This window comes from Cavia porcellus, unplaced genomic scaffold (genome assembly GCF_034190915.1).
Source record: "Cavia porcellus strain 051 isolate PalLab524CR breed Dunkin Hartley unplaced genomic scaffold, mCavPor4.1 scaffold_21, whole genome shotgun sequence".
Classification (NCBI taxonomy): domain Eukaryota; kingdom Metazoa; phylum Chordata; class Mammalia; order Rodentia; family Caviidae; genus Cavia; species Cavia porcellus.
The window spans coordinates 16,209,033-16,235,475 of record NW_026947504.1 but is presented as its reverse complement, the minus strand read 5'-3'; the positions used below and the strand labels follow the sequence as shown (position 1 = coordinate 16,235,475).

Sequence of the window (26,443 nt, the reverse complement as noted above, 5' to 3'; positions counted from 1 at the left end):
GTAAATAGTTTCACAGAGGCACAGCCACGCCCATCATTTACACATTGTCTTTGCCTGCTTTTGCACTCAGCAGCAGAGTTGAGTAGGTGCAGGTGGTCCATATGATCTGCAAAGCCTAAGGTCTTCACTACTTGGTTCTTTACACAGAAATGTCAACTCTTATTATGTTTGTAAAAGCAGAGATTTCCGTCAAGAATAAACCTGATGTTGAATGGCTTCTTAAATTCTCCTTTTTAGTAAACTGGATTTAAGGTTGGTGAGTAGAGAAAGAAGGGGAGAACACACCCCCAGGGGTGCAAAGTGAAAGGACCCCCTCCTGGTGAGCCTTTGACTTCTGAACACACAAATTTGGGCGAGTCATTTGTCCACTTGAGGTTGCTAAATAAGACGAACCATATAGAGGGAACATTTCCAGGAGGCAGGGATGTCCAGGGGTGAAATTGGCTGCCTGGTAAGTATGGACTTCCCATAGATGGGAAGCTGGCTGAGACTCTATGATCACTGGCACACACAGGTGGGAAATACAACCTTTGGGAATCAGATGCATAACTGTACTGAGTCAGGGAGAACAAACCAGTGAGAAGGGTAGCAGATGAGTGACAAGGGAGGAGGGCAAGCCTAAGGAAGTAGGGCACTGTGGCCAAACAGGACAGCCTCTACCCTATTCCAGCTGAGCCCTGCCACTTGGGAATATGGGCTCACAGAAACCAGAAATCTCGATTCTGAATATAAACTCTCTGCGTTTATATTCTTGGCTCAAATATTAAATAAACAAAAATAAAAAAGAATATGTGAGCCAACTAAAACACATTTATGAATCATTTTTTTTTTCATTTGGGCTTAAAGATGAGCTTTAGTCTTGTTGCCAGCTTAAATATGCTTTGAGTCTAAAAGAATAAAAGCAACTCCCTATATTTTCTGAGTCTTTTAAAAAATATTTAAACCATTCTGCCATCTTATCTCATGTGTGTACTAGTCAGTAGTACAGAGAAGTCAAATATCTAGGACATCGCACCACAACAGGAGAAAGGTGAGCATTTAGGACAGCAGACTGGGACTCCATGGAGTGAAATGGAGATGGGCAGCAGAGGCAAGAAAACTAGCCAGACCGACTATCTAGGGAGAAGGCTCATGGCAGGAGGTACAGACATTTCTCAAGCAACCTGCACCCAGTGATGGCCCATTTGGAACCACCAAGGGTGACTCAAGTGAGCAGTTACTCCAAGTAGGTCTTCCCTGGACTTTAGCACAGGACCCAATAGATTGTAAATCCAAACAGTGGAACTGGGTTTTGGTCACTTGCAATCTGAGACCCTACTAATACAAAGTCAGGGAGGGAATTAAAAGTTTGCACTACTGTAGTGCAAAAGCAACCACAGCCCATACATAAATGAATGGATGAGGCTGTGTTCCAATAAAACTTTATTTATAAAGACAGGTGGTGGCCAAGTTGACCTTTAAGCCCTGTCTGTCACTCTTGCTAAGACACATTCAGCGGTCTGGCAGGAGAACTATATATACCCATGCTATGTGTCCTGGTGACACTTACTTTTCAAGGTCAGTTCAGAAGTTATTTGGTCAGGTGAAATGACAGTACCTTCTCACTGCTAAGAGTCAAGGATTTTGAACTGATTTTAACTCAGATATGGAGGCAGAATCCCAACCTCCAGTTCAAGCTATGTTGGGAATGGAACTTGTGCTCTGACAAAAATGCCTCCACTATAGTTACTAGTTCTGTAACTGAGCATATGTTGGTAGAAGCCTCAACTTACAGCGAGCCAGTTAAAATGCAAGAAAGGGATAGCTAGCAGATCTTTTCAGTTAAGAGTCCAGGCTGTTAATTACTTTTGTAAAGAGAAATACATAAACATGCAGATGGCAATTGTAGTAAATATGATTTTCTACATATAAATATAAAAATCCTACTCGCTCTTCAAGGCCTATCTCATATGCAACACACTTCTAGAAATAGTCTCTGATTTTCCCTTCATCCCCACTCCACATATGAGCTCTCTTTCTTTAAAGTCTCATGGCATGTGCTTGTTAGGACTAAGTAGTAGTTCTCAAAGTTGAGCGTGCAGGAGAATTCCTGAATGTCTTGTCAAAACATGGGGTGCTGGCCTCACTCCTAGGGTTTCTGGCTCAGTGTATAAAGGCAAGGCCAAAAGATTCATTTCTATCAAGTTCTAAATGATGTTAATGCTGCAGGTCTGAGGACCACGTTTCGAAAAGCAGTGATCCAGAGCACAAAGGTACTCACCTGCAAAGAGTAACTTTTATTGCAAATAGTTTTATTTTAGTGTCACATTGTAAATTATTTAAGAAGAGATGCTACTTAGGTCTATGTACCCTAGGGTGTCCTGTGGGCACCCAACAAACATTTGGACACTCCTACGGGATGAGATGAGGAGTTAAATTTTTGTTCAGAATGGATTTGACAGCTATTTTGTACAACAGGTATTTCATGAGCCCACAAAGAAGGTAAAATGCAAGAAACGTGTTCCCAAGAAGTAACCAGAACAGGAAATTTTTGTGGCTCACCCATGCTGTAGTAGAAATCACAACAGTCAAATTCATCATTCCAGTGGAAGACAAAAACCCAAACAAAACCCACCGACTGGTCACACAACTTTCACTGCGTACAGCATGGTGACTGTGTATATGTGTGTGTGAGGCTCGGTTTGTAGTAGCTATTGACATGTAATAGAAATACTAAGGTTATTTACATAACCTTTATGGGGAATTAAAAAAAAAAGTGTGCTGGGAATCAGAAAGAACTGTGGGCAACCAAATGAGAAGGACTCAACTGAGGAAAGACCACCTTCCCTCAAAAGAGCAATAGAAGAAGCAGAGCCCGCTTTCCTCTGAGACTGACAGAGAAGCTCAGACTTCAAATAAGGAGAAATCAGAGTTTGAGCAGAGACTGTCACAGGCCAAGTGTGCCGCCTGGTCTCCCCTCCCAGTCCATATTCAGAAGCTCTAACCACCAGCATATTGACTGTAACTATATTTGTAAACATGGGCTTTAAAGAGAAGATTAACTTAAAATGAGACACAATATGGTGAAACGTAATTGGATGTGATTGGTTTTTTTTATAAGAAGTGAAGATTAGGACACGGGAATGCAGGCAGAGAAGACCGTAAAGGCACGGTGTGAAGATGGTCATCTATAAGCCACAGAGAGAACATAAAAGAAACCAGCCCTGCCTGCACTTTGATGTTGGACCTTTTCCTGAATTGTGGTTAAATTATTTCCTGTTGTTTAAGCTATGTGGTGCATGGTATTTTGTTATGGTAGTTCTATAAAATGCATATGACTCCAAATCAGTATTTTAAGTAAAAAACGGATATAAAAGCCACCAGGAAATAAAATTCTGCAATGGAGGGGTGGGATAGAAGACACCCCTCCCCATCTCTTATAGTCCCAGTCTCAATATCTTCTGCCTGGGGATATAACTGGTCCTAACTGGCCTCCCTCCCCCACTCATTGTCTACACAGTGGCCAGAGTAATGCTCTCAAAATGCAAATGCAATGATGCTTGACTGAGACTCCTGCTAACTCCAATGGCATTTCACAGCACTCAGTGGGCTCCTTTCACTTTTGGGATGAAGCCACAGTTCTTGCTATGATCCAAAGGCTCTATGTGATTTGGTCTCCTTGGCCTCTGCCTCTTCTCAAACCCTGCTCCCTCTGGCAGTCACTCTGGTTTTCTCTTATTTCCCCTTCCCAATGCTTCCTGCACCCTCTGAACACCTGGTGATTCCCACTCCAAAAAAGGCATGTGAGAGGTTCTTCCAACTTTCCTGGGTTCCATATCCTGGAAAGTGCATCCCTGGGCAGATGGCTTTCAGCAGGAAGAGGCTGTGGCCGCTCACACCTGACTGCTTGTGCCACAGTAGCCATGAGTAGAGACTAAGAAGCAACTGTCAAAGATCATGAGTCTGAGTGAGGGGTGCAGAGCAATAAAAAGTGAGGCCTCCCAACAGGTATGTAGGATGTTCTTCCCAATCGAGAAGCCAACTAATCCTGATGATGGCAACCAGGGAGCTGTAAAGGAGTCGAAGGGCGACATTCTGGGTCTTCCAGCCAAAACAAGTCACCTCCTCTGATGGGCATGATGAAAGGGTGCTTTCTTTTTGGTCTGGATTGCTCTCTGCCCTTCCAGACACAAAGAGAAGCAGCAAAGGCTTTATCCTATGGCTACTCTCCTGTGATCCTTTTTGTTAACCTTTAGTGATAGAGCCTATGCTTCCTGAATGAGACCCTAAAATGCATGACCGGCTGCCTGGCCCAACAAACAAGGGGATGAAATATTTGAAATCAGGACAGGTGTCTAGGAGCATGGTAGACCAACAGTGAACTGACTCTTTTTGCCTCGTCCCATTTACCTGTAACCCAAATACAGTTGCATTTGTCTTGTGCTCAGTTTTTGTGCAGAGTGGTATTAAATTTTAATGGTAAAAAAAAATACAGCCAGCAACCAAAAGTAATAAAAAACCAATTCAAATCTTTGCTGGTTTCTCTGTTTTAAAGGACAGCCAAAGGAAAAAGGCATCTGCCTAACAACTAGTAAAATAGAATCCTACTCAAAGACCCATCCATTGCCTCATTGGACTGTCACCAGCCATATGAAGGGGGTGAGGCAAGGGTCACTCACCTGCTCTACCGGCAGGCAGGCCAAGGCACAGGGAACTGCAGAACGGTGCCAGCTGCCAACAGAGGCCTGGCTCAGCCAGGTTTCCTTCTGCACCTGTGCATGTACCTACACATCAGCATGTAAGCAGACCCCTTTCCACTGCTCTAGTCCCTAAATGACTGCCGGACACCGTTGGCAACAGGAAATGATTATTGCTCACATAAGTGAAGGAAACCCCAAGAAATTCATTGACATTTGATTCTGAAAACCCTACAAAGTAAGGTCTCCTGACAAGAAAGGAGCAAGAATTAACGAAGCCCACAAGTAACTTCACGTGCTCAGCCTGTCTAATCTAGATAAATGCCAAGACAAATAAACAAAAACAAAACCCACAAAAATAACCACCGTCACCAATAACAATAACAAAAACCAGCCCCACCTCTCCCCTAGTGAAAGAAGCACCTTGTCCCTAGCTGACTCCAGGGACCATGGTTCAATAATTAACATGTGGGCAAAAGGCCCATATTCATTGGCAGGGGACAGATTCTCAGATGAAAAACAGGAATACTAAATCCCACTCACATAAAGGGCTTACTGACATTATCTGTTGAAAAGAATACCAATTTCAAGGGAAACAGCCAGGAAGAGAGAAAGCAGAATTTTGGTGATGGAGGAAGCGGGTGGGAAATGAGGTGGATTTCTCACTTAGTTCAAAGCAATTTGGATATTCCTTAACACATTCTTTAAGTCTGTGCCCCCCAGTGGACCTTGCTATCAGCGACAGAGCATTTCCCCATACACTGATGTCACAGATGCCAACATAATCTGGGTCAGTGTGGCCATTCTAGCTGGAAAACAGAAGATTTGAGAGAACTCCTGTGAGGATGAACGATGGGAGATGCCTGATTACCCTGCGCTCAAGGGCAGGGCAATCAGGACCCCGGGCTATCTAAGGGGAGAAGCAGGCTCAGGGAGGGCAGAGATAGTCAATCCCAGAAAAGCTAAGAAAGAAGGTGGTCTGATTAATAGAGAGATAGATGGGGAGAGGAATAGGATGAAGAGGTCCCACGATTGGCCAAAGGACTGAAAAGTACTCAATAAGATAAATATAGACAGACAGTCATCCTATTTGCTCCCAGAACAACTTCTGGACAGGGATGAGAAGGGCCCCAGGGATGAAGAAGAATTTTTGTGTGCTCTGAAGTTGACCTAGATTCATTTCAACCTGGAAATGCATGCAGACCCCAGGTTACAGGCAACATAGTTGTAAACAGAAAGTGTACTGGTCTTCCTAAGACCATGATATCAAGACTTCTCTGAGTCCCTGGACACAAAAAAAGCTTTTTCTCACATGAGCTTTATCCTGGTGTCGCTATGCTATCACACACTAGGATCTAGGGAAGACCTGACTCCACGTAGAAAGACTGGAGTCAGCACAACCAGATTACAAATTTTCTGGGTAATTTCTATGAACTAAAGACTGAGTTGGACCAGCTAACAGAGCACCATGTTTCCTGTCCTTTGGTATTTTATAATTCTATGGGAAAGAGCTGCAATAAATAATTAGTTATAATTCCATGGAAAAGCACTACAAAAAATACAAATAGTTATACACCAAATGGGATGAGTAGAAAGGGGTAACCTGAGTAACAGGGGTAACCTGAAGATAAAGTATTTCAGCTGAGGCTGCAGGGACGTGAGGCAGCCAGCTGTAGAAGAGCAGCGACCAGAACAGTCCAGGTGGAGGAGCAGCACATGCAAGAGCCCTGAGGTTGGAAAGCATACGGAAAGTTCCAGGAGACCCCTGTGGTTGGAATACCGTGGCCAGCGAGACTAGCAAAAAATAAAGTGGAGAGGAGGCTCCTGAAGTGTACATGTTAAAGGTTTTAGAAGGCATGTTTGCAGTTATTACAGTTGAAATAGCTCTTGGAGGTAAACCAGACAAATAGGAGGTAAAACAGGCAGATACAAATGTACCCATAGAACTGATAACACTATTCTCAGATGTCCCAGAGTTAGCAGGGGGTTGAGACTTGAAATAGATTCTGTTTCCATATCTAGGACTCTAGAGGAGGAACACACACACACACACACACACACACACACACACAATTTGGGACAGTTCACAATAATGAAATACATAGATCTTAAGTAGAAACAATTTTGACCAATATATAAACAACAAGAAGTATATCAACCCACATAGGGGATGTTTCAGTCACCCCAGATGGCCTGCTGCATTCTTTTGTAACCACTCACTCCTTCCACTCAGAAGCAAATTATTATTTCTGTCCACATACGTTAGTTTTTGACCTTCATGTACAGTACGCCCTCTTCTTACTTCCCTGTTCTTTCACTCATGTTTCTGCAACTCTTCCAGGTTACTGTACGCATCAATAGTTTAGTGCGGTACTTTTTGTTGCTAAGCAGTTATCCATTGTGGAACTATAACACAACTGGTTTACCCATTTGTAGATGAACATTCGGGATGTTTCTAGCTTTGAGCTATTCTGAATTAAGATGCCAGGAACATTCTTGCATAAATCTTTTTGCAGATACATGTTTTCATCAATCACAAACTAACAAGCAAATAACTAAGAAAGGTGTTGCTGGATCATAAGTGGGTGCACGCTGAATTATCAAACAGTTTTCCAAAGTGCTATTATTTTACATTCTCACCAGAAGCAGATGAAAAGTTGTAGTCACTTGGATGAGTGTAAACAAGTGATTTAAATTTGCTTTTCCCTAGTAACTGATGAAGTGGTGCTTATATGTTTTTTTGAGATGTGTCAAGATTCATAGCACATTTTACTGATTTTAGTGTTCTAAGACAGTAATGCTTACCTCAAGGTTATAAGCTGTTCTCTCATAGTTTCTTCTAAGGGTTGTACAATTTTATTTTTTATTTTCTGTAGGTCCATGATCTATTGTGAATTGATTTTTGTATATTGATGTAACAAGGGGCTTGTAACTGAACTAGGGATGGATGGACTTGTCAACTTTTCTTTAATTTTATTTTTACTTCATATGGAGGCATAACTCTTATAAAGTCCAATTTATGAATCTTAAGTATACAGCTCAAAATGTTCTATAGCTATACACACACTTCCATGTAACCACATTCAGATTATTTCAATGTCCCTTTCAATGTCAAACTTTTTTTAAGCCTCTCTATATTTTACCATTAAATCTAAGTAACACCTATGGTAGCTGTTTGCCATATCGAATTTTCCCAAAGCATGCATTTGACAGTTATTATGCATTTGAATTTAGGTGCACACAAGGAGTTGGAAGCTCCAGAAGTCTTTTTTGGCTCCTCAGTGATCTGTAGCTCACAAATATGCTATACTAGGCTGACACATGATTTCTTATCCACGGAGAACTGATTATCTAAGAGAGATGCCAAGAAATGATTATGAGGGCTGTGTTAACTTACAGAAAATGACCTGTAACCATGATAACGTTTTAAACTGAACAGAGATTTCAGAAGAGGGAATAAAATCATGTCAGGGTCAATGAGAGGTAGCTGGATGGAAGAGTATTTTATCTAGAAATCACTAGAACTTTGATAAATAGGGGACATTATAGGGTAATTGCCAAATGGAAAGAAAGATGCCTTTGTTGGGATCCTTTTTAGCAGTAGCTTACGGAAACCCAACTGAAACTGCTTTGAGTCAAAATGGAATGTGTTGATTTTTACACGTGGGAGGTCTAGGGTGGGGCAGTTTTGGCTTCAGGTAGAGCTGGATTCTGGGGCTTTCCTATGTAATCAGAGTTATGACTATCTCCATTTTTGGGCAGCTTCTTCTCATATGTTAGAAACAAGGGCCCCTGGTATTCTCAGACTGTCATCTCCTAGGTCCGCAACTTTATGGGATGAATATTTTTTCCCAAGGGTCTCCCTGGCCAACTTTAGGGAATACTCTGCTTGGGCTATCCTGGGTGTAATGTCCACGGAAGAACAAATCCTTGTGCCAGGGAATGTTCTGATTGGCTAGCTTAGGTCAGGTGCCATCCTCTGGCCGATGAGCAGAACACATTACCTTTATAGATCATTAGTGCTACAAGGGGATGGGACAAATTCTCCTGAAGAATTGGAAGGAGGAATGAATTCTTCCAAAGAGTTAAAAACATCCTATTACAGGCACCCGTGGATACCAATGTTTATAGCAGTACAATTCATAATAGCTAAGTCTTGGAAGTAGCATATATGTGCATCAACAGACAAAAGGAAAGAAAATATGGTATCTATTCATAATGAAATACTACTCAGCTATAAAGAGGGATACATTTGAGTCATTTGTATGGAGGAAAATGGACACAATTTGAAAACAATGTTAAGTGAACTAAATTAGATTCATAAGCTTAAATACCGTATGACTTCTCTATATGAGAAGTCTAAAGTATAGCTGAAATATAGAGTAAAATAAAAACAGACAGGGAAAATAGGAAGATAGATCTTCTGCAAATGGGAAGGGGAGAAAGAGATGCAGACGGGGGGGGGGGATGTAGAAAGAAAGAGATGTATTGTGTACCCGTACCAACTATCCACAATGAATATAATCACTGTGTGTCTACAGTAGAGAGGGAGGGAGTTGAGAAGGGGACTAAAGAGAATTAAGATGTGTTAAGTACATGCACCTACTCCTAATGTGCATATAAACATTATATGCTGCAAATGGCTACTAATAAAATAAATTTAAATTTATAAAAAGAACGTGTAAAGAGAGGGCAAAGGGCTAAGAAGCTTTCTCCAGATATTGACACACTGACATGGAAAATTGTCGTGTATGTCCTTTCTAAAACTGGAGAGTATGTGGTCTGAGTAGCATTTTCTGCAGCACAAGATGCATTTCCCTGGCAGCTTGCACTACAGCTTGCATAGAGTGGTATTTAGTGACCACCTGATAAGAGTCACAAAATACTGGAGTGTGAATTATGAGTTTTGTTGAGTTTGATGGCAGAAAAAAAAAAAGAACAGTAAGTTCTCTAGTCCTTTCTGTTCCTCTTTCCAATGATCATATTTCAGATAAACTCACGTGTCATGGCAAAGGTGAACTAAATTAGAAGGATTAGGCATCTCTTTGTCATTATTTGTTTTTGCAATTTCAATGTTGGAAGAGAACTTAACAGTTTTCCAGTATATTGATTAGCAAACTGGCTCAAGGCAAAAATATGCCCCATCCTTAATAAATCTTGATTGAAACACAACCTCATCTATCTTTTTACATATTTACTGCTTTTATGCTAAAAAGACTATTTGGCTTCTGTTTGGCCTTTTACAAGAGGACTGCCAACCTTGGTTTAACATGAAATGCTTCTTACTCAGGATTCACCCTGATGCATGCCTGGAATCAACATTATTGATGGAAAGTGTTCAGAATAGTGTTTAACACATGATAAGGTACTCCTTGAATGCTAGCTAGTGAAGTCCTGGCTTATCAGTGGATGCCTCTGCTTCTTCCTTGTAATGATCAAGAGGCGACTATATCATGAAAACACCATGGGATGACTCGTTTGTAAAACTGTTTTCCCAAGGCTGAAGCTTGGTTGGAGGAGGTAATACCAGTCACTGGAGGCTGCACAGCTAGTAAGTGGCCAAGACTGAATACGAACCGAGGCAGATCCACTCTGTAGCTCACGTCATTATCAAGTACACTATCTTGGCTTCTCCACTGGGTCAGGAGCCCAGTGTTCAAAGTATCAATTTGCACAGTTCTAGAAACTGGAAACAGCAAGTACATCTGTGGGCATATGGGCAGTGGGGGAGAAGCAACCGCACTGCAGGTAATGCTGTGGAACCGCTGCCCACTCAGTCTCCCTGACCAATCCCCCTCCCCCATCCACTTGCACCACTCTGCTGTGTCTCACTGGCCTCCAGGCTCTGTGATGCATCAGATGATGCATGTTGCCAGGAGATCCCCTAAATAATGCACAGCTCTGGTCAGGTCACTACTTGGCTCAAAACCTCTTACGACTCCTCGCTGGCTATCGATCGTAACAAATACTCTTTCACCTGGCATCTAAAACTCAAAGATCTTCACCAACTTGTGAGCCTTATTTTCTCACTGTCCACCTATTCATACCCAGTCAGGTACACACAAGCTGGTCTTTTGCACACTTTTCAAAGTGCTTTGTGTCTTTACTTTGCACAGTAGTCCAGTTCCTAGTCAAGGAACCAGGACTCAGGAGTTGCACAATTCTTTCATAAGAGAATAAGTAAGTCCTTCTGTCTTTCTTGACCTACCACAAACTTGCTTGCCCGTTCAAGGTCTAGGTAGGATGGTACATGGTACCTTCCCAGGTCTTCCAAAGGATTTGGCATGTCACCTTCACTGTTTTTTTTTTTTTTTTGTTTTTGAGGTGCTGGTGATTGATTGAACTCAAGCCCTTTGCACTTTTAATTGCACTCATTGCTTTTAATTTTTTTTTTTTTAATTTTGAGGTAGGGTCTTGCTAAGTTGCTCAGTTGCCTGAGGTAGGCTAGAACCTGTCATACTCCCACCCGAGCCATCCAGAGTGCTGGGTTTGAAGGCTTCCACTCAATCTCACTACGGTTTCTTTCACATTGGTGTCCTGTGCTTATGTCTCCAATTTGGTGACGCCAGGAGGAAGTGATCTGTCTGGAATGTCCTGGATTCCATGTTGCTTGGACCATTTCTACTATACACAGTGGGAATTTGTTTGATTGCCATGTGTGTGAGTAAAGGGTTTCTGGGAGATCCAATTGCAAGGCCACCTATCCCAGGCATTCCTCTATGCCCTCCATCCCAGAAAAACTGGAAAGGACAGCAAGAAAGCGGGGAAACAAGTCTCAGAGCCAGGTGGCCATGCTGTAGACACTGGCACTGTTACAGGCTGATGAGTTAGGTAGAAATATTATAGGCAGTCAGATGAGATAGCTTGCAACTGTGGGGGAGACAGACACTTCCACTGTGGGTCAGGCGTCAAGACAGAAGATAAAACAAATACACACACATACTTCCTAAAGATAAGCATCAGAAATTGATCTTCTAGCTGGGCATGGTGGCTCATGCCTGTAATCCCAGCACTTGGGAGGCTGAGGTGGGAGGATCATTGCGAGTTCCAGACAAGCCTGGGCTACAAAGTGAGCTCAAGCCAGCCTGAACTGCATAGCGAGACCCCATCTCAAAAAAGACCAAAAAAAGAAAAAAAAAAAAAAAAAAAAAAAGAAAAAAGAAAAAAAGAAATCCATCTTCTAAATAGGTCTCTATCATCCTGAGGAAGCCAGGGCTCACTAACCCACCTCCCTACAGGAAGAGTCACTGCTCTTTACGCATGCTCATGGCTATGTGACTTGATTCCCATTTGTCCTCAACTTAATTAATCTTACTGGTTGACCACAGTTCTGTCCCACCTCATGCGCACCTTGCCAGTTTCCATGTTTTCCCACCTTAAACCTGCCTCACTTTGTGGTTTTGCTCTGTAAAAGCCCTAGAATAGACAGTCTTTGGCATCCCACTCAGGACCCTGTCAGTCTCTCTCAGACACAGCTTTCTTTCTCTCAACAAATATATTCTGGTCTTAACCTTCATTGTTCTTAAAATTCATTCTTTGATTTTAGAGACCATGAACTTGTACTGGACATGTAGTTGGTTGGGGATTTCTTTCCCCTGTATCAGAACCATTGCTTTTTGGCTCATGGACTTTGCCCAGGCACTTTACCTGTGAACCTCATTTTCCTTGTATGTAAAATGAAAGTTTCAAAAAATATTCTTCACTACATTTCTCCTTCCATGTTTTCTACTCATTTTAAATTTGAGATTGGGAGCTGATCTTTGAGTCTCAGCTTCCTCTATAAAATGAGGATAACACTCACATCCGCCTCTTAGGATTTCCATGCATACTAAGTGACTAACACATGTGAAGAGGGGAGCCTGTGTCCCACAGACACTGTCATAAGCTAGCATCCCTTTGTGTCAAGCATCACGTTGTGTTTAAAGGACTGAGCAACACAGGCAGGTCCGTCACACAGCCAGCCTGCAAGTGGCAGTTAGAAGGCGATAAAAGACAGAAAAAGAGTCAATGAGCTGATGAAAATCACACTGACTGTGCATAGTTCCATGAAGAATGATGACACCCAGTGTAACTGGGTGGTCTTCCTTAGATACAGAATTCAGAGATTGCCTTCTAGGATTGGTGCAGGAAACACGTGAAGCATCTGCATTCAGATAGGCCATGGCTGGAAAAGAATGCCTCTTGATTGGGCACAGGAAGAGAAAGAAGGGAGTTTGAGGCTAAGAAATCTCTAATGGAGGCTGGGATTCTTTTTGTTCCAGAGATGTTGCCTCCAGACCCTTTCTCTTTACATGTGACAGTCCCAGACTCTGCCTCTGTTCTTTGAAAGAGGGGTCCATGGTTACCTGAGGTGCCTGCACTGGATAATCCTGACTTCACACACAATTCTCTGGAACAATCCATGCTGACTGTGAAAATATCTAACGCTATGGTTGCCTTACACTGTCCTCAGACAGGCAGAGATGGGATCCCTAGGATGCATTCCCAGATCTCAAAACGTAGGCGCAGACCACAGGCAGGCCCTGCTCCCTCACGCTGAGAGCAGCTTGCAGCAGGGAGACTGGCACTCAGTGAAGTGTACTTCAGGTGCTTAAAATAGATCAACTGTGTCATTAGACCATTGCAAAGCAGTCATTTCATTGGCCCTGCGGGTGCTGGTGAGGGCCAGAGATAACAGCCCAAGGAGAAAGACCTGTGCTTTGCACAAAATTAAGCAGATGCAAGGAAGAAGCTTTGGAACTGATATAGGCAGTGGAAAGTGGAATTCTGCCAGGAGAGGGGGTGGGGCTGTTGCACAAACACACAAGCAGTAACCACAGCCCCAGGAGTAATGAATGGGCAGCAGTGTAGAGCCTGTGAGCTCCCCTTATCTGGCTGCTGAAACACTCAGAGAAAGGGCTGGATGTGTCCAGAATCTGGACACAACCCTGGAGTCCAATAGCACTGGGGGAGCAGCTACACTCTCAGGAAGACACAGATCAGTGCATCGAGCTGACGCTTGTGTCCTTCATACTCTCTTCCCTTTAGGTCCTTCTACCATGCTCAGCATGCAGCTGTTGATTAGTGTCCTTCCTGAACATAACGCTTCAGACAGAGCAAGATCAGGTCCTGTGTAGCAGTCCTCTCTGACCTCTTCCTCTCCACACAGCCTGAAACCGTACTTTCCAGCAGCCCACACTGCTCAGTCACCTCCTTCCAAAACTGAGATCAGCCCTGCTGCTCCCACCCTCCTGCTCAGTGGCTGCCACACATGGGGTGGTGGACTTTAGGCATTGATGGTTGAGGAGGGAAGAAGTCAAGGTCTACTTGGAATGGAACTAGCTAGACGCGGTGACGGTCAGAACACAGGAGAGCAGAGGAAAGGGAAATGTTCACTAGCTTAGGTGTCTGGGTACATGGAGGTTCTCAATTAGTTCTGTAAGAGTTGAAGGAGGTCTTTTAAAGCATACTTGAAACTGAAAAGCCTTGGGGACATCCAGATGAGAGTGTTAGAGGATAGCCAGAAAGATGAACCCAGGGCTTTGTAGCAATATTTTCATTTATTTTTATTCTGAAGCTTAGTAAAGATAGTGGGCTTTTCATTAATGGATTAATTCATCATGTAATTTTTGAGTACCTACTATGTACTAGGCACTATATTTTGCCTTCTATGAATTATTTGCTACCTTGATATCTTCCAGGGGAATGGAGAGGAATCTGCTCTAAATAGAAGGGATATATTCTAGGAAAGCAATACAGAATCAGTATTGTGGTATCCACTCCTTAGTGAATGCTTGCCTTGGTGACACAGAGCACATGTTCTAGACTGGACCAGGCCTGTCCTCTACAGTAGGTCAGCACAATCTTGGAATGATTTAGCATTAATTTGGGCTGGTAAAGGTACCCAGAGCTCAGACGGTTGATTCAGAACTGTCTCCTTTGCTCTGGGCCCCACCTTCTCCTCCTAGGTTCCTTGGAAAGGAAGTCAATTTCCAGGACGTGGAGGCCAGATATTGTTTGCCCTATTATTTGCCCAACTGTATCCAACAGGATATGATATCACCCTTCTGTGGATCGGAGAGCTGGGGGAAATTAGGACCTATATGCAAGATTATGCTTCCTTCCAGGAGGCTTTAATGGCATGGCAGTGTTGGTCAACTGCTAGCACCACACAGAACCTGGCCCCATAGTCACCAACAGCTTGCTGTGTAATTCCCCATCTCCATGTGAAGAGACACATGTCCACAATGGCTGCTACACGGGTTATCTTCGGATGGGGATTAAATTTCAAATGTCTGTAGTGGCAAGGCACTGTATGAATAAAGTATAATATAAAATATTAAGCCAACAGTGGACAGTGATAAAAATAGCATAGGACTGGTGAAAAGCAGTATTACTGATCAGTGGAACAGAATATAGACTACAGGAACAACTCTAGGCACACTCAGCTACTTTATTTTTGACAAAGAGCCTGAATATATTAACTGGAGGAAAGGCAGCCTCTTATAACAAATGGTGCTGGGAAAACTGACCATCCATATGTTCAAAATTGAACCTTGACCCATATCTCTCATCATGTGCCAAAGTAAAATCAAAATGGATAAAAAGATTTAAATATTAAAACAGAAACATTTGATCTGCTGAAAGACAAAATAAGTAAAACTCTTGGAATACAGGCATAGGCAAAGAGTTTCTGAACAGAATCAAGAAATAATACCAAGAGTCAACAAAAGGGATCACATGGAACTAAAAAGTTTCTGCCCAGCAAAAGAAACCCAAAAGATTGAAGAGACAATCTACAGAATGGGAGAACATTTTCTCAGCTGTTCCTCAAAGGACTAATACCTAGAATATATGAAGGACTCAAAAAACCGGATCTCCTGAATTTAAAGACCCAATCAAAAATGGGCATCTGAAATTGACAGATACCTCTCAGATTAAGGGGTATAAATGCCCAATAAATGCACGAAGAAATGTTCAACATCACTGGCTAATGAAGCAATGCAAATTAAAATAACACTGAAATTCCATTTCATCCCAGAAAGAATGGCTGCCATTAAGAAATCAAATCATAAGAAATGTGGCCACGTGGAGAAATCAACCCTTCTTCATTGTTGGTAGAAGTGTAAACTGGCACAACCACTATGGAAATCAATATGGATATTCCTCAGAAAACTAAAAGTAGACATTTTCATTTGACCCAGCTATATAGTATTTCTATATAGTATTTTCTGGAAGAGTTAAAGACATCAAATTATAGTGACACATGCATATCCATATTTATAGCAGCACAATTCATAATAGCTAAATCTTGGGAACAGTATATATGTCCATCAACAGATGAATGGATAAAATATGTGGTATTTATACACAATGGAGTAGTACTCTGCCATAAAGAAGGATAAACTTGAAGTGTTTATAAGAAGATGGACGCACCTTGAGATCATAATGCTAAGTGAAGCATATCAGATACACATGCTTAAATATCTAGCATGGTCTCTCTTAAACAAAAAACCCAATATATAAATATAGTGTAAAATAGAAGACAGACAATAGGAGACAGTGAGATGGACTTTTGGCATATAGAAAAGGAACTGAGAGATAGGAGGGGAAGGAAAGGGAGGGAGATCATATTTAAAATATCGAGCTGCCCTCAGGTAATTTAAAGGGAAGCAGAAGAAAAGGCAGCACAGTGGAGGCAAGCATTCACCATCCAACCCAGTGATCCTACCAGCTGCCATCACGTGGGGAGACAGGGCAGGGCTGCAGGGCCATACAGTGATATTTTGTTTTTAAGATTTATTTTATTTTATTTTTTGGTACCGGGGATCAAACTCACAGCTGCGTGCTCACCAGGCAGGTGCTTATGCTGCTGAGCTAAGGCCCCCTTTTTTATTTTAAAGAGAATAAAACAAAACAAAGCAAAATAAAACAGAACAAAGCAGAGCAGAGTAAAACAATGTAAATAACACAGGATTTCAGAAAAGGACAACAGGAAATCAGCAGTGGCCATCATAATATCTCTCATTTTCTTCACAATAGTTGTCCACACCTTCACACACAATAAGTTAATACAAATCAAATTAGTATAAAAGCAATCTTTTTGTCTTTTTTGAGATATGGCCTCACTACTTGGTTCAGGCTGGCCTTGGGCTCACGTTGTAACACAAAGTCTTGAACTTGCAACAATCCACCTCCCTCAGCCTCCTATGTGCTGAGATTACAGTATAAAAGCAATCAAAACAAAAGGATGCGAGCCGTAAGGGCTTTTAAGACCACACACTAGGAGATCGACAGTGGCTACCATAATGTCTCGTTTCTTCAATGTAGCTGTCCATATCTTCACATATGAAATCAAATAATTGAAAACAGACTAGAACCAATCAAAACTAAGAAGAAAAGCATTATTAGACTTTGAAACAAAATGATAGGAAATCATCAGTGGCTACCGTGGTGTCTCATTTTCTTCAGTATAGCTCTTCATATTATCCCACATAGTAAAATCAATTCTTGTAAACCCTTTAGGTGAAGTTCCAGGCATATATAAGCATATACACATACATCTATCCTTTCTGTATTAGAGGGAAAAACAAAGCAACAAATGGATAACTATAAGTAAGAGCTCAAAACAGTAACAATGTAGGCTTTCAAAACAAGGTGGTAGGAACATAACAAATTTTGTTGTTTTGCATAGTTATCTTCAAAAGTCTTACTCAAATTATCAGATGTAGCCATACAAAAGATTTTTTTGGTTGGGGGGGGTACTGGAGATCAAAATCATGACTATGTGCTAGCAAGGCAGGTGCTTATGCTGCTGAGCTAAATCCTCAGCCCCTGATATTTTGTTTTTAATAGAAGCCAGAAATCCCAATTTTGATATCATAATTTCTCAATGTTGACAAATAATTCAAATTTTATTATAAACGGTATAGAGCCAATAAAATATGTCCCATTGGGCTGGCCACCATGGGGCAAATTTTGTGCATTTGTATGATGACCACTTTGGTTACATTTGTTGCCAGTTCCCAGCACTGTGCTTGGTGTAGACCTGGTGGTGTTCAGTAAGAATTGTTAATGAATAATCCAATTCTTATTCCTGGAAGTGGGTTGTCTGGAAACTAATACTGCGGCAATAAATTCCCTTAAACTATTGAAATGCTATAATGCATCATGATTTGCATGGTAGAGGTATGGGGACAATACACTGACTGGACTTGCAAGGTGCCTGAAGTCCTCTCGTGGGGACCTCCCACCTGTCACCTCTTCCCTTCAAGCTCACAGGAAGAAGGTCCACCTCTGCTTCTCGGCAATGGCCAGGTTAGTGTTCAAAGGACTAGACAGACAACCATGGTGACACGCACATTTAATAACTGCCTGTCAGCACTGCACACTAGCCACAGGGAGTGGCTGATATTCAGGGAGAAGCCCACCATAGAGAAGTCTCGTCCAGGAATCATTCCTTAGCAGACATGCTACTGGGGACTGAACTGTAGCTTTCTCCAGAGAGTTGAAGTCCAAACCTCTCAGTTCCTCAGAACGTGACCTTATTTGGAGATAGTCTCTACAGAAAGAATCAAGTTGAAATTAGGTCATGAGGGTGGGCTCTAATCCCGTGTGACTGGTGTCCTTATCAAAAGGGGGAATTCAGACACATGCACACGCTGAGGGGAAGCTCTGCAGAGACAATGAAGAGATGGGCAGTGGTACGCCCAGAAACCTCACAACCCTCTGAAGGACCCAGCCCTTCCAATACCTTGATGTTGGTCTTCTGGCCTCTGGGACTGTGAGACAATACATGCATCTCTGTTGTTTAGGCTGTCCCAGCCCTAACAAACTAGCACACACTGTTTATTTTTAATTTGCGTTTGCTATTTGCTGAGCACTGTTTTAAGCAGTTCACAACTATGGACTTTCGTGTTCTTGGTGGCAACCTCATGAAGGAGGCACTATTATTACCCCGCCCCCACTGCGATTATTGTTAGAGATGAGGAACCGGGTGGAGGGGAGGCGAATGACTTGCCCACAGACACACAGCTGAGAGGCAGGGATGGAGTTCCCCAGCCATCTCTCCAGTCTGTGCCACTCAGAGCTACAGGAGACAATGCTGTTGGCAAAACAGCCCCGAAGCCAAGAGTATTTCCACGCTTCTGACTGTTCTCTACTCTTCACAATGGTCTCTGGCTAGCACTGCCTGCCCACTCACCACAGCAGATGCCATCTCAGCAAGATAACGCTTTTGCCAGATAGGAAAGTTGGTATCACTTCCTTTCTGCCACCCGAGTGCTCTTGAAATCACATTGTGATTTTCAGAGATGTGTTATGTTCATTTTGGATGATTTTTAAATTGCTGCTTACATTATTCCTCTAACCGCCCTTAGTTTCAGGTAATCATGTGTCAACACCTGCTTCATTCATCTAGGAGGCACTGTTTAAACAAACACACAAAAACTCTCCTTGTACCATTCAACTATTTTATCTGCTTCATAGATTAGAGTGTTTTGAGTGGGTATCCTACTGGGTTTGTGTTTGTAACGGACCCTTTTAAGAATTTTTGAAACTCCTGATCCAGACCATGACAGTGGCAGTGAAAACTCATCTAGCCCCTGTGCCAGTGTCCGCTATTGTGAATTCCTGTGCCTTCCAGTTCTCTTCTGTCTCCTCCTGCCCTGCATGGTGAATTGGGAGGCTGACCATCACAGGCTGCCCACTGCTTTCCTCGTACCATGGCTTGCGGTTAGATTTCTTGAGCACTTGAGGGAGGAGGAGAAAGGGATCAGGATATACTTTTTATCCCCCTGGCTCCTTCCCTGGAGCTGGGCTGACCACCCTTCTGGAGCCAACGACCAGGAAGGTCCTGTCCTGTCATAATGCCCACAGTGGCCAGCTGGTCTCCGGTTCCTTCTGTTATCCTTCAGGCTGGTGGCTGTGGTGGGTAACAGACCGTTCTGTTCCTCTTTGCTCTCTTTTCTATGCCCTCCACACACTTGAGGAATGTTCTAATTACACTCCCTTCAAATCATCCCTCCGATTCACTGCCATCACCCTGAGGGAATCTCCCTCTTCTCTTTCAACCCAAAACACTACCAGCGGTGTTTATTTTCTAAAGGATCTTTGTCCTTATTTATTTCTTTACAGTTACCCAAATCCTGGTGCTCACACCCTCTCTGAACTAGGACAACTGTCTCTTACTTCAGACTTCAACTTTTTATCTTTCCTGTTTCAACCTAATTTACATAAAACACCAGGTTAATTAATCTTTCTGAAGGCTCTGATTTTTCCATATACAAAACTCTACTATACTAGCAAGAAGGGTAGCTTCCAACCAGAGAGTTTACATTTTATGGTATTTTCATTTCAGAACTTTGCTTTACTCCATGGCCAGCTCAACTTGAGATTCAACTCCATTCACTGAGACCCAATGTCAGTGACTGTCTCACGGTGTTTCCCTTAAACCTCACAAGAACCTTGCACACTGGCCATTTTATTGCTCACATTTTATACATCAAAAAATTCAGGTCCAAAGACATTTTCTATTCTGTCCAAGACTACAGAGGACAAAAACTCCCACATCTGTGTCCCAAAGCTTGGGTTCTTACTGCTCCATGATGCCTTGGTGGGCTTGTGCGATCCCTGAAAACTATCTCCAGCAAAACAAAGTCTACTCTGGAAGAGAAGCTGGTTAGCAAACCAACCCATGCTAATGACACTGAAGCGCCTGAGACACAGGGAGAATGTACTGGTACCATGGCCCACGGTGCACAGGACACGCCTCACCTGGGCGTGGATGGGCTGGATGAGCCAGCCCTGGGTTTTGCACATAGGAAGGTTACAGCATTTGGGAGTTGTGGGGATTCCAATGTAAGTGAGGAATAGAGGAATGAGATTTTGGGGGGCACAGAGTTGACTCTGGGGTTCAGGACTACTGGCACCTTACGTCAACTCAATCTCCCTTGGATTGGAACTCCTGGTGTCAATGTAGGAGCTGGAACACCAACAGGAGTAATTAAAGATACATTGTTGTGTAAGAGTAAGTACATGTCTCGGGCAGTGCTCACAATTTAGGACAGTGAGAGTGAGCAGTCTGGGTCATAAAAATGATGAAACATAATAAATAAGTTCCCCAGAATGTGTTGCAGCTTGGGAACACCTGCCACAGTCTGTATGGAGCTGGCTGTTTGGGTAGATGGTGACCAGTGTGTCCGAGTAGACAATGACAGAGACTAGGCTTGGAAGGAACAGGGCCGTGGTGCACTGTGAACTTCCCTCACAGGAATATTAGCAGGACTGCCATGAGGGGCAGGGGGAGGGCTTCCAGAGCTATATAGAGAGAAGAGGCCAGACTGGGAAAGTGTGGCAGTGGGCAGCAGAGGGGCGGAGCTGTGGGGGAGGGGGCTTTCTAGGAAGAAGGAACCACAGGATGAGGAGCAAGGAATCACACCAGGAGGAGTAAGCCCGTAGAGGGGGTGGAAAGAGGCAAAGGCAACAGTGACATGAAGGGTCGCACAGTGTAGAAGCAGCAGGATTGGTGAGAAGGCCAGAGCCGGGTCACATGGGACCCGACAGAGGTGATGCCAAGAGCAGATGTAGGGGAATGCCTAGAGGGGGCTGGAGTAGATGAAGAGACCTCTGTATGCCAGTAGACAAATGACAGACAGATCCTTGGAATTAGGTTGGGAGCACATGGGAAGAAAGAAAGTCTGTATCCACCCAGGTCTGTCTGCCTCCCCACCCATCAGCTCCAAATTACCCTTTTCTCCCAGGTGCCACTGGTGGGTATGTCAATGCTCAGAGAGATTTCAGAAGATTCAACAGAACTAAATTTCCCACAGAGGAGTCATTGATTGAATGCTCTCCTGATTTTGTCATTTGAGAAATGGGTTTCTTAATAAAAACAATTTATGCATGTTTTGAAATCATTTCCTTGTAATCCCATTTAATCCTCAAAAATCCATGATGAAGGTTTGACATTCGAAAAGTTGAGTCACCTGCTTGCTAATACCTTAAAGCTAATGCCAGTGGCACAGTGATCACGGGGGTGAGGACAACAGCCTGACTGCCCTACTGATGACATGATTCCAGCCTTGTCCATGTCACTGTGTGTAAAGTCTCAAGACTGCTCTAACTTTTGCAGATGAGACAACCATGCTGATGATCACACAGCTAGTAAGAGAAATACAATGAAACACTCTGATTCTAGGGTCTGAGCTCTATCAGTTCACAACCACAGCCTGCACTCTTCTCCAGACTATGCAATTAGAAATTTATCAATAAGCTTGAACTTCAGTGCTGGCACCAGAACCACTGATGAGGAATTGTACTCACTGTCAGATACTTTACACACCCAAGTACCTTTTGGAATCCAGCAATTAACTGCATGATGCGCAATTGCTAAATACTAACTACGAAATCTTTCCTACTAAACCAGAGTAACAGCACACACTCACAGCTTGGGTGGGAGAGTCTGGGAGGGAAATACCTAGCTCAAGCTGGAGAGGGTTGGTGGGGAGGAGTACCGCCCCCAAAACTGGGGGTGAAGGAAACTCTAAGAAAGTTTCTGCTAGAGATAGTTTCCAGCGTAAGAACTGGGTTAATAATTTCACATCTCCAAGGGAAGCCTTTTGGCTTAGCTCTGGGCAGCCAAGAACTTCTACCCATGCTCTGTCCCACTGAACTCAGATGGCCTTTCACTGTTAGGTAGCCTGATTTCTCCTCTTTCCATTTGCAGACTCCTGGAACTGGGGAGACCACAGTGGTTCCTAGTCCCAGAGCTGCAGTCTCTTCTACAGTGATCCCCAGTTATCTGTTCAGAAAAGCATTTCCTCTTATGGGGAGCTCAGGAGCTCCCCAGGCAGCCCCAGCCATTCTACTGTTTATTTTCCACCACTCTTGCAACATAAACACTGTTTGCTTAGAAAAAGTACATGAAGCTGGACTAGGATTTTTTGTCAGTTCTCGTCTTCTGCAGTACTGAACTCCACTGATGGTTGTTGCTTTAAAAAAAGAAAAAAAATCTCTGTCTCTGTCTCACTCGAGCTCTTTCTGGAGCACTCAATGTTGCTAACTGAACAAGAGTTTCTTAGGATTCCAGAGAGAAGAGGGCAGACAGAGTCAGTTGCTTATTTGCCTTCTTAGCTCCTTGAAAAACAGATCAGCCATCTCTTATTTGGTAGAAAAACGTTCCCATAAATACATTTTTTCCTGGACATATCAAGAAAGTGACAGGCAAATTCACATCTTTATTGTCTGGAAGCACACAGATACAGACACATGGCCCTCTAAGTTATAGGATCTATAGAGTTTTGCAGTTTTTCTGAGCCTGGTGGGGAACCCAAACAACACCCAGATAGTAAAAATTAAGAGGCAAAATTTTTTGGCTGTGAGAGGCAGGGTCGCCCAGCCTCACTTGCTTGCATAGTGTAGATATGTAATACACAAAGGAAGACGGCAGAGGGATGAGTCATACAAGCACATAGTAAATAAATATATTTCACTTCCATCTCATTGGCTTTTGCTTTTGTTTTCCTCTTCTCTATGCCAACGGCCTTGAAATGGAGGGAGGGTGAGGAAATAGTGGGCTTTGGTTGGACACAGTCTCATTAAGGTGCTGATTTTTCTGGCCTTGCTGCTGCTCAGTTGTAGGGCTTTCAAAAAACAGAACAAACCCCCACGCCCCCACCAAAAAACCCCTTGTATATCCTGATTTACAGAAGAACATCGGGGATGCAGAGCTGGGACTAACACAAAGTCATAAACCCAGGGAAGTGAACACTGGTCGAGGTCCAGCGGCTCCACAGCCCCACCTGATTCCGGAGTGGCCTACACAGAGGGACTTGAGCCCAACTGTGCTCTCACAGGGCATCACTGGGCATGGCCAGAGCAGCACCACTGAAGAAAGACTGTGCCTCTTAGTGCTGTTGAGTGCAGCTCTCAGCAGGCGAGGCCCAGCCAGAAGCAAAATGTCTGGTCCTGGTTCTGCAAGACAGTAGCTGCCTCTGGCACGTCAGACCTGTCACCCAAAGGGTTTGTCCCTTTCCCTTCTTCAGGCGTGAGGGTGGGTCGGGGAGGGCCGTCAGCCTGTAGCTGGGTGGAGGAAGTAGCCCCACCAGGCTGAGGGGCATGGGAGCTGTCCTTTCAGTTTCCAGAAGAAGGTGCCTTCATGAGCATTTGTTTATCAAATTGCTCTTTTGCATCCCGTTGCTCGCCCATGCCCGCCCATATGCCAGCCTCCCTGCCTTCCCCTGCTCCGGGGCCAGCAGGGCTTCCATGGTCCTCCAGATGTGGACAGGAAGGTCTGCTGGAGCCCCACGTCAGACAATGGCCACAGTGCTGCTTCCTAGGCCTTCTCAGCATTGCTAGAAGGAGACAGCAGCCTTCCCAGCAGTGGCAAGGGGCGCCTCTGATTAAACATTAGCAAAATCATCATGGAAAGCCAGTCCCCAAAGCTAGTCCTCTGCCAGGGAACTCAGAAAGCTCCAGAAGGAGTCAGGGGTCAGGTATCCACACAGATGCCAAGCTTCTTTCCTCCTTCTAGGCAGCCGGCGCAGGCTCCTGCACCTCCCGCCCCCACCCCTGTTCCCATGGCAAAGGAGAGGAGGATCCACTTACTGCTCGTGTTCATGGTGATGCCTTTGCACTGGGTCTTTCATTCAATAAGGAGGCCCCGTTGGCTTTTTAAATCTTCCGTTCTCCCGACCTCACTCATCACCTGGGGGTGAAAAGGCAGTCCAGGGCCAGCTCCGTATCCTCAGGTGCTCTCTCCCCGCGCCGTCCCCTCTCCGTCTGCATGGAGTCCCGGCCTTGAAGGCCACCGGACCCACGGCGCAGGTGAGGGCGGCCAGCAGGGAGGCGGGCGGCACGCGGCGCCCCGGGCTCCCCCTCCGGGCCCCGAACCCCGAACCCCGGCCGGCACGGCGGCAGCGCCCGCTCCGCGCACCGCGCGCCCTGCAGCCCGGCGGCCCGACCGAAGGGGGTGTGGACCACGAGCGGGAGGCGGGGGCAGCGCGCGCGTCCCCGCCCGGCCTGGGAGCAGCCACCCGCCCCGGGACCCACCTCTCGGCCCGCGCCGGGCGCCAGAGGCCCCCGCCCCGGCCCCCGCGGGCGGCTCATGGATGCCGACGGCCGTCCGCGCTGCGGGGCTCCAGCGCGAGCGCCGCGCGCCGGCAGAGCTCGCCAGCCATGCTGAGGGCTCGCGGGGGCAGCGCGGGGGGCGCGGCCGCGCGCTGGCGCCACCTGCTGGACGCGCGGGCGCGAACCCCAGCCCCGCCCCGCCCCGCCCCGCCGGGCTTCTGCCTGGTCCTGGGTGTGGGGGAGGGAAGAGGGGACCCGGGGCCCAGGGCCACAAAGGGCTGCTTGGGCACCCGTTCTCCTGCGAGGGTCTTGAGTGTCTGTGCCAGACGGTGACGGGAGAGAAAGTTGTGGCTGGGAGGAGCCGTGGAGGAAAGGTTGGCTTTGCAGGCAGAGAGTGCCCCCCAGGTCTGGTGCTGAGCAGGGGTGCTGTCTGGTCCCCCTGGACTGTGGAGGGCGGCGGCTGGGCCAGTGGGTGAGATACTGCGCATCCCTCCACACCCACATTCTAACTTATGTTCCCACTTTCCCCACGCATTCTCTTTATAGTGCTTGTCACCTCTTCCTTGCTAGAACTCGGGGAAAACCTGAGTGTTGCTAGGAAGGTTCAAGCCCTGTCCCCACTGTGGGCAAACAGGGCCTGCCACTGTGGTTTTCACAAAATGACCCATGCCTTTTCCAGCTCAGAAATTACGCAGCTCTCAGGACGCACCTCCACCCTGACCTACTCGTCTGAGAAAAACAGGCGTGCGGCTTCATGAGTAACTTCCCGGGTCCACCTCAGATTTTATGGTCAACTAGCTCTTCCCTCAAATTATTATTATTCTGGCACTTCGGTCTTAAAGGTGTGTATTATAGCCATTTGCTTTCTAAATATTCTTAATCACAATTGACCAAAATAGGGTGGGGTTCTTTACATTCTTGTGACTATTAACTCTGTCACCTCCTGAGCCTAATTCATGGTCACCGAAGCATGACATTTGAGTGTTGAAAAACAAGACTGGGATAATACAAAATCCCTGTTCCTAGAATGACTTAATTAGAGCATGTACGGAAGCAGAGAGTTGTAAACACTCACTCCCTCAACGCATGGACAAGGAACAGTGGACCAGAGGGGACGCCCTCTGGGCAATCTTGAGTCTGATCCCGACTGGATCTCACACCTATCCCAGCCCCCTGTGATGCTGGGGTGTGTGGATAAGGAAAGGTGACCATCCTCTTAAAATTGGACAAAGAACACCTTTTAGGTAAATAAAACGTTTCTAACTTATACAAGGTGGAAATAATTGGTATGGCTCATGTCCTCAAAATATGACAAAAACCAAACAATCTTTTGATAAGTCAAGGCATCAGTAGACTTGAAACATATTTTGATTTTAAAATTAGGATTAAGATTTTTTTTTCTAATGGGCAGGAACAAAAATAATCCTAATCTCTTCACAATTGTTGTCAAATTTTTATATGTATAACAGACACCTGAGAGATACCTGAGCTCCGGATTCCCTTGCTTAGTATTTTAAGTAGGTGTCCCAGGGAATTACTTTGTAGGCAGATCACTGCTACCAAGAAGAGCAGAGACTAACAGCTTTGGAAACAATAAGTGATTATCGAATATTGAAATTATTCAAAAACTCTCCCTAGACTTTCCTACACATTCAGATTGAGATTCCTCATTCAGTTCCCAAGTTGTAGGCACCTTTCTACGTTATAATATTTGTAGGAAA

At 44.5% G+C, this 26,443-nt stretch overlaps 1 protein-coding gene across 7 annotated transcripts in view; it reads right to left on the bottom strand.

Annotated features, from left to right (window-relative positions):
- Positions 1–24,360, bottom strand: part of Ablim3 (actin binding LIM protein family member 3) — a 115,751-nt gene extending 91,391 nt beyond the window's left edge. For all 7 annotated transcript variants that reach the window (XM_063232337.1, XM_063232339.1, XM_063232340.1 and 4 more), the window contains exon 1: positions 24,261–24,360. In XM_063232337.1, coding sequence (XP_063088407.1) covers positions 24,261–24,273 — 13 coding nt within the window. In that variant the 5' untranslated portion in view covers positions 24,274–24,360. The remainder of the gene's footprint in view (positions 1–24,260) is intronic.
- Positions 24,361–26,443: the final 2,083 nt, after the last annotated feature.